This window comes from Molothrus aeneus, chromosome 4 (assembly GCF_037042795.1).
Source record: "Molothrus aeneus isolate 106 chromosome 4, BPBGC_Maene_1.0, whole genome shotgun sequence".
In the NCBI taxonomy this organism is placed as follows: domain Eukaryota; kingdom Metazoa; phylum Chordata; class Aves; order Passeriformes; family Icteridae; genus Molothrus; species Molothrus aeneus.
Genome location: NC_089649.1, coordinates 67,026,998 through 67,035,975, shown reverse-complemented (window position 1 = coordinate 67,035,975; position 8,978 = coordinate 67,026,998). Strand labels below are relative to the sequence as shown.

At 39.5% G+C, this 8,978-nt stretch overlaps 1 protein-coding gene across 5 annotated transcripts in view; it reads right to left on the bottom strand.

Moving 5' to 3' along the window:
- Positions 1 to 649: 649 nt before the first annotated feature.
- The window catches only part of CTBP1 (C-terminal binding protein 1), a 234,128-nt gene continuing 225,799 nt past the window's right edge, over positions 650 to 8,978 (bottom strand). For 4 of the 5 annotated variants that reach the window (XM_066548745.1, XM_066548749.1, XM_066548747.1 and 1 more), the window contains 2 exons: positions 8,311 to 8,428; positions 650 to 2,121 (listed from right to left, as the gene is read on the bottom strand). In XM_066548745.1, the coding sequence (XP_066404842.1) occupies positions 1,935 to 2,121; positions 8,311 to 8,428 (305 nt within the window). In that variant the 3' untranslated portion in view covers positions 650 to 1,934. The remainder of the gene's footprint in view (positions 2,122 to 8,310; positions 8,429 to 8,978) is intronic. The other variant, XM_066548746.1, reaches the window with a different exon arrangement.

Genomic DNA, 8,978 nt, shown 5'->3' with positions numbered 1-8,978 from the left:
AGAAGTGTCTTTGCTGGGATAACTTGCAGCTTTAGGGCTGTTTTCTGTTTTGTTTCACAGAGGGAACAGAAACAGTTTAACCATCAAATAAGTTATAATAGATGACATTTTTAGCTCTAAATATTCAAGGCAAAAAACTTCCTCTCTTCCATAGATAAAATTTCACTGTATATTGTGCTCCCTGCATAGAGACCCACAAATTTCAGAGTTTTTTGATTTACAGACTCTTACCCTTTCCTGAACTGAGGTGGAGGCTGCTCTGCAGACCTGCAGGAAGGGGAGCCAAAACTTTCCACAGATCCCATAAAACCAGCTCACCAAGTTTAGGTGGATGCTCTGTTCAGACTAATAGTGAAAAGAGACAACAGACCACCAATGAAGGTCATGCCCAGGTTCAGTTTTACCCACCATGGATTTCCCTCCTGAAGCAGCTAAACTTTTGATTCTTTAAACAATTTTTAGAGATGAAGGATGCCTTACCCAGGAGCACAGGAAAGGTTTGAACAGCATCCAGCTGGAATCTAACCTGCCTGGAACACGCTTCTGCCTGTGCTCAAAGAAACAAACTCCTTCAATAAAGCAAATACAATTAGATCCTGCTGCAGCCTTCCATCATCAGAGAAACAAATAAAACAATGGACACTTCTGGTGTTGGACTTCGGCAAAAGACATTTATTATTATTATTATTACTGCTGTTGTTGTGTTGCTGTTGTACCTCCTCTGCTCTGCCCAGAGTGGTGGCATAAATGCTGTTACCACATTGTAGCTGATGATGCCGGTGTACAAATCAAAATCCATCTTAATTTCAAACTCCATTAGAAACACAGGAAAAAAGATCAACATTTACGAAATGTAAAGGGAAAAATGGTATGGAAAGAATTATTTTTTTTTTATTTTTCAAGCTTCCAAGACAGTATTACAAACAACAGAGAGCAAAGTAAAGCTAGAAATGAAATACTTGACAGCATCTGTTTAAAAATTACAGCTAAGAAACCTAATAAAAGTTGAATAAACAGTTACTAGAAATAAAAATTTTTACACATATGATATTTGTCTGGGATTTTTATTTCTTTAAAATAATTCATACAAATGGTTACAGTCACAAACATGATTTTAACCAAAAATATTGCTAGCCTACCACATTACCAGGAAGGAATCAATGTAGGCAATGAAATGCTGCTACTTTTCAGTAGTCTAGTGCCTTTTCCAGATACCACCAATAATATATACTTTAACTGGTGACAAAAAGCACAATGCTCGTTTATACAAAACCTTTTTGTTTTCCTCAAAATCTCTTTGCAAGGTTGTCTTCATTTTGAAATAAGGGAATTCATGCCAAAATTAGGAGAAACTGTTTTTCTTTTGTTTACTAAATTATTCTAAAAAATAAGACAAGCAGGTAGAAAAAACAATGCACTGTGTGGCGTAGAAAGAAAAATGGGAAAAATTCATTGTCCTGAGAAGTTTGCCAACTGCCTCATTTTTGGGCATGTTTGAAAATATAAAAGAAAGAATTTTTAATCTCAAAACTGGTTTGCTGAATGCCTCCCTTATGTTTTTCCTTGTTGACAGCTAAGCAAACAAACCCTTTTTAATGTTCTAGAAACTGTACACAGACAAGTACATTCATGATATAATTAACTACTAACTTCTCTTGCTTAACAAAGAACCCATAGGACACAGAAACAGTGAATCAGTCCACTGGACAGGGACAAACTACAATTTATACGGAGGAAAAAAATGTTTCCAAATCTTCTTTTTGTCTCTCACCTTTTCCTTTTATACTGTATATTGGACCAGTTTCTAAACCAATAATCGTCTCCTCCTGTAAGTTCATGGTTTTGCCTTTCATCAAAATCCAGGGTTTTGTTTTGTTTTGAGTTGTTTTCCACGCTGTGGCTGAAGTCTCCGATGTTGGGAATGCTGTTGTTGGCTACAATTGGTCGCTCGGGTGGTCTCTATCAGCTTCTGGTTTGACAGTTTGGCCGGGGGAAGGAGCGTGGGGCGGGTGGGCTACAGCAGGGAGCCCGTGTGATAGAGACATGGGGTTGGGGACTATTCCTTCTACTGCTGCAGGTATGCCAGTGGAAGCCACGCTGACCACGCCCGGGGGATACCTGCTGGGAGGAGAAAAGCAAAGCAGACATTAAACCAGGAGCTGGCTGAGCAGAGAGCCAGCCACCTGTGGCTCTACCAGTTGTTGGTTTCTCCGGGTCTGGATTGAAGGCACTGGAGATGGTAGTTCACGTTCAGACTCAAGTGTTTGTTATTTCTGATCAGTAAAACAGTCTCACTGCTCTGAGTTCAGCAGCCTTTCCTTAGAAGGCACAAAATGGCCAACGATCTCTTGTTAGAAGGTCTTTTAAGGCTAAACTATCCAATTAAGAAAGGACACCTGGATTATTTTTCCTTTTAACCCATAACTGATCCCAAAGAGCCCAGAATGCAGACTCTTCTGCCCAATTACAAAATGCCACCCAAACCCATGAAGAAGAAGGAAGAAGAAGCATGAAGAAGAAACCCAGGACAACACCCTGTGCCCTCCATCTTGCTTCCATCCACAACATACTAAAAATCCCAAAACCTCAATTTCTCCCCACGTGATACACCTACACTGCTCTCTATAATCTATTTCACACTTTTGTGGGTTCCAGTCTATCTTGATGTCTGGGAAACTTTCTCCATGGATGAGGGTGAAAGTCAGTGCTGCCCTGGGGGTCAGGGCACCCCAGAGCAGACAGAGAAATATTCCCTGTGGTGCCCTGGGTTTCCACACTCACCCTCCTCCTTCTAGAGCTACAGAGATGCTTCTTTTGCTTTTAGACCAGTTAGAGATCTCTCTAACTGCTCTCATCTCCAGGTGAGATGCCACATACAGATGCTGCTACATAAAGCAAGGGATGCTGTATTTTAACCAAATGAGACATGAACGTTTGCCAGATTGTTTCTTCAGATTTAATAGCAGGAGTAACAGCACAGTAAAAGAAACCACCTTCAAGTTTTGCTCCTCTCAAAGGATAACCTCAACAAGAAGTAAACCCAGCTAGGTCTGTGCAATATGTTCTCTACAACTTTTCCTTTTTTCCCTCTTTCATTCTCATGTAGGAATTTTATATTTTCATTGCTGTGGTTTGAAAAAGTATTTGTTTACACTATTTTTGCAGTCTTAGCTTCCTGACAGCTCCCCCAAAAAGCCATGACACCCACACAATAATAAGATGACAAACTATTGCACCTGAGTAACCTTTTCAGCAGCAAACTTGCCACTGCACTTGTTTGAAGGAGAACAAGTGCCACTTACACAAGGACAAGTGCTTTAGGCAGACTGCAAGAAAGAGAAATGCAAACACAAAATTTATGGATGGTCTTAAAGATTTCTTCCTCTAGCTGGACAAACACTGAGGCCTAAATATTTTATGCATTCAACAAAAGAATCACCCTCTGATTCAGCTTGATTTTATGATGGCCCTGATGTTATCAGGCTAAAAAAATCTTGCAAATCTACTGCTCCAATCACAAACTTCAGATGTAATTGATGAACACTGGTACTTCACAGTGCTGTATAGAAACAGCTACACATGGATTTAATAAAAATATGTGGGTGTTTTTAGTCAAATACCTCAATACCTATTTCCAAGTTATGTCACACTGGCCACTTAGCACTGACCCTTTGCCTCCTGTCCTCATCATAAAGTTGCACACTCATCCCTCATTTCCCTCATTCTCCCCTGCTGTACTCTGCCCACCCAAGCATCCTGGTGAGAGCATTATCCATTTGAAAGCCTCAAGACAAAAAACCACCACTTACTGCAGCTTTTGCTACCCAAGTATTTACCCAGAACTATGTGGGACAAGAGGCACTTGTCAAGCTTTTTTCAAGTACATTATTCTGCTGTTGATTTTCTCCCCATCACAGCTCAATGCACCTGGGAATTTCACCCCATTTCTGCATCTTTTCCATGGTAATATGTGTTCATGCTGCTCATCCCAAGTTCCCTCAAACTGGCAGAAAATTAGTGCAGAACTTAGGCAAGACACAGGAGAAAAAAGCTGGATGCAAGCACTCTGAGTTGTTTTCTTGCTCCCACCACAGAAACATCATGGGAACCACTTTTGGAAACACAGAGCCAGAGGGGTTTAGCAGGACTGACATGGCACAGGGACAGCAGGGACACCACACACTGCTCTGGTCATCCTGGCAAAGACTCCTACACACCCCAACACTGACTACAATCTGAGATGGGTAACGAGGCTGTGACTGATCACACCACCTGCAGGCCAGATAACTTTGCTCCCAATTGTACACATATTTACAGGGCTTCCTATGCTAATTCCCTCTCCACAGAGGTTCCTTGGAATTAATTTGCAGTTGCTAATGGAATTAGTTGCTTGTTTCAGTAACTCCATTTGAATCTTATTAATCAAATTTGCTTCAGTGCCTATGAAAACTGTCAGACAGTATTGTTTTACCTAAATTTAATTTTGAAACAGCTTTTCTGTTATTCTAGGTGCTTTGCAAGACACACAACATGACACAAATTTCCATTTAAAAGTCCAACACTGCAGCTGTTCTCAACACACAATCTCTACTTTCTAACAACATATTCCCTCAGTATCAACACACCAAAGCTGGAAAAAAGTCAAGGAGAGAGCAACTTCTGCAACTGTGTTTTCCTCAGGAAGAAAAGCCAGAGCCTCCCCTTGTGAAAATGGACAGTGCTGGATCAGGAGCACTAAGAGTTACCTTATGAGCACATTAAACATTTCAAACTGCACATCTGTAATTCTACTCTGACTCCAAATATTCTTTCTGAATGTAAGGACATTCCCATGGACACCAAGTCATAATCACCAGGATCCTACCTGCCAGCACCTCACCTCAGGTACAGGTTTCCTACAGACTTTTAGCAACATCCAGAGGCCCTATAATTGTTTTTCTTGTCCTAAAGCCACACAGTGGCAGCAGCCAATATACAGATACCATCCTGTTCCATAGAAACTGCACTGTACTTGACAACTCCTAACCCTGCTTTGCAATCCTCTTTAGGAAATTTTTGGCCCTATTTAATCATCAGTGTTGCTCAAATCCTGTCTCTGAAAGGGCACATAAATTCCAGCCTCTATCCATGAGCATATGTATTCTATATAACTTTCCCTTTTTCTGCTGTTTATTGCTTTTCCAGTCTTTCCATTTTTTCTATTCTTAACCAGCAAATACATCCTCTCCAGCACTTCATGAAGTTCCCCCTTCATGTTCCTCCTCTGGCAGCAGTGAGTTGAAATGATTTCCAAGTAGTATGTCCACTGAACTAAATTTTTGTGATAGCAGAAGTGAGCAATCAGTTATACCTCTTAATTAATTCATACTCTTCCATCCCCTTCCCCTATGTAGTCTTAATTTAGGAGAAAAAACACACTAGCCCTCTTAATTACAACAGATGGGCAACTTCAATTTCTACTTTACTCTCATCTATCTTTTAAACTGCAGAAGCACCTTGAATTCACTATAGCCAGCTCTGTTAAAGTAACTGAGTCTGTCCTAGAAGAGTTGCAATTTTTAAGTTCACTCTGTTATCATGCACCGAATCTGAAAATCACCAGTGAAGCACCTCAGCATGAAATAACTCCTGAATTACCAACATCCAGCCATGCTCATCCATGTAGTTAGTTATTCACAGAGTAACTTCAGTACTTAGGTATTCACAGAATCATGGAATGGTTTGTGATGAAAGGGACCTTAAAGATCAACTTGTTCCAACTCCCTGCCATGGGCAGGGACACTCTCCAATGGACCAGGCTGCTCAGAGCCATATCCAGCCTTATCCTCCACCTGTTAGGAGGCAGGAAGATGTGTGGAAATGTCTATAAATGGTACAACCACTGTTCCTGGCTGTTGAATTTCTCTGTGCCTAAGACCTGTCTGCTCTGACACAGGAAGTGGCAGGGGGTTATTTCACAGCTCAGTAACAAATACACAGTGATAACACAAGATCAGGGTATGCTATGCTGCTTCACCAAGACCACTGCAAATAATTCCTTCTCAGGAGTATTGTTGATCTTTACTCATGGGATAGGTCCTGTTTGCATGACCTTTAGTGTTGATAGAGTGTCTTATATTTCACACAGTAAATGGTTTTGTTTTCCCCAGAATATGATGATATTCAGATGATCTAGATTACAATCTGCTGACTAATGCTCAGTGTTCTTAGCTTGGGATAATATCTGATAATTTGAGATTTCTGTCCTACATCAAAACACAAGTGAATTATATACCCAAAATAAAACAGCCAGAAGAGATATCTGCATTTTTTAACATATCAATTATTACCCTAGGTCTTATCTTCCAATGCAATTACATGAATATGATACAGTTATTAGCACATCTGAAACATTGTAGTGTCTGTGAAAGACTCCAGAACTCACTTAGCTCAGTATCATCTTGGATTGCAAAGAGAAGATGAAAAAACTTGGTTTGAACAATCAGTTCAAATGCTGTACTTAATCCAGGTAGGAATTAAGCACCAGCAAACACTGTTATTGAAACCAATTTCTTCATAAAACCTGGGCTTCAAGTGATGCATATTTTACACTTCACACAGTAGTAACTGCCTTTATCCACATTCAAACACCATTCTATTACCCCTCCAAAAAGCTTTTAACATTTATTGTATAACTATTAACTCATGCCACAAAATTCCTAAAATTACTTTTATTTTGCATTTGAAAATAATGGAATCAGAATTTTACAATAAATTTTCTTTATCAGAAAAATTGACTGAAACAATGTCTTAAAAAGCCACTCAGTTCTGTGTTTATCCTGCTTAAATTGGATACATATGGTCTTTACCTTGTAAATCATTAACTCCCTCAAACATTCCTAAGTTAAAATTAATTTCCTAAGCAGGCTGCAAAGCCTGCTTCTGCTGGACTTGTGACCCCCAAAATGAGAACAAAAAGCTGCATTTTATTTGGGCGTGGACCCCTGTTCTTAACTGCCATGACAGGGTTGGAGTTATTACCTCCTGTCCAGCAACACCTGCCTTTAAGCCCCAATTACATTCAGCCATGTCCTCACTACTCCAAAATGAAGTCCATGAAACCAGATGCTGTGTGGAGGAGAACATGTGGGCTTGAGCTTCTCATTTAAGCAAATAAAAACACCCTTCTTAGATATTTAGGGCTATGGGCATACTGCCAGAAATAAACATCAAGTGATGTGATCACCAAATCCAAGTCATTCTTTTCCCTTGCTGCACTTATGGCTCCTGATGTGACAGAGGATGGTGACACTCATCCCTGACACCCCTCCATCCCTTTCTGATGAGATTGTTCCAAGTCACTGGGACAGGATAACAAAATTAGGAATCCCCCCTCCACTAAAAGTATGGAGAGTCCTCCTAAACAATAACAAAGGTAAAGGAGATGCCTGAGGAAGGACAGTGGAAAGATGAGGATTAGGATAATGAGCTATGACAAAATAGTGAGAGGACTGCACTGCTCCTTTCCTCAAGGCATTGAGGGAATCTGGCATTTGGAGCTTTCTGCCACTTTCATCCTACTTATGTGTAAATATCATACTGGAAAATACAAAAACTGCAGGTGTTTTTCATAAATAAAAGTTGTCTGAAGCTGGCTACTAGAATAGCTGCTAGGGGTAAAGGGACAGAGAATGACTCTGGAGCAAACAAAGTAACTAAGGAATGTGCATATTAGATGTAAAAAATTGCCCCTTTCTATTAATTATTAAGACCTGCTTTCACAGTTGACTGAGAATACATAGATCAAGTCTCTCAAATGCTTCTGCTTAAAAATTAAACATATAATTTAGAAAAAGCTATTTTAAACATATTTTCATAATCACCACAGGCTGTTGCACTGTTTTCAATACTGAGTTACTTGTTCTCTCTTGTGTCTGGAGGCCACAAAACAATGCAAGTTTATTAGTGACAGTCTTTCTGTAACCTACAGCTGCATCATTACCTTCAGCAAAAAACCACAACACTTCCACTGCAACACTGGAGAAGACCAGAATTTTTTACTTGAACATACAAACAAATGCATATTGCTCATATACTAACCAAAAAAATACTGGAAGAGGATTTATAGTCAGACACAGCATGACTGATATCAACTAGCAAAACAAGATTATTCTTCTGCACACAACAATTACAAAACAAATATAGCTGGTGTGTCATGCAAAAGCACTCCTATTAATGATGTTCAATCATTAATAGGAAGGTCTTTTATCTATTCTTGAATACCTACACTGAATTATGGAGGTGTTTCTTCTACCTCTTCAGCACACTTACCTGTATGCAGCACCATTAAGCTCTGGATGAACAACTCCAGGGTCCATACTGGCCCAATGTGTAGCTGCAGTCAAGTGATCTTTGTTAACACAGTTTTTCAGACTGTCTGGAATACGACCTAAGATGAAGCAAGAAAGAGGAAATAAAAATGTATTAAAATTGTGTGCCTTATACTCTTAGTATGTCTATGTTAAAAATACTTACAAATATTCGTGTATTTAAATCAATACATAAAATGGCACTAAGAGCTTGTTTCTGATCATTGCTGTAGCCTTTTGCCTGGGACTTGGGTAATAATGGCTGAAATGCTCTGCTTAATTTTGATTTTCCTGTCTCTCTTTATCTGTTGTATACAGGGTCTCAGGAGAACCAAAATCAGTAAGTTATCTTTCCAAGAAGCTGTAATTTGGATATAAAGCAGAGCTACCAATCAAATTCAGTAATCTAGCTCCCTGCTTTCTATCCTTAACATCACTTTCCTCCTTTTCCTTCCATCTGTAACAGCAACTAAAAACACCTAATGAAAAATATAGAATTCTGAATGGAATTGTGTCATAAACCTGAATATGACCAACACTTATTCCCTGTCCTCCTCAACTTTCCCTTCTTTACCTAAATTGCTCTTCACTTTTATTTACTGCAATGCATTAATCCTCAGCCATGCCTTT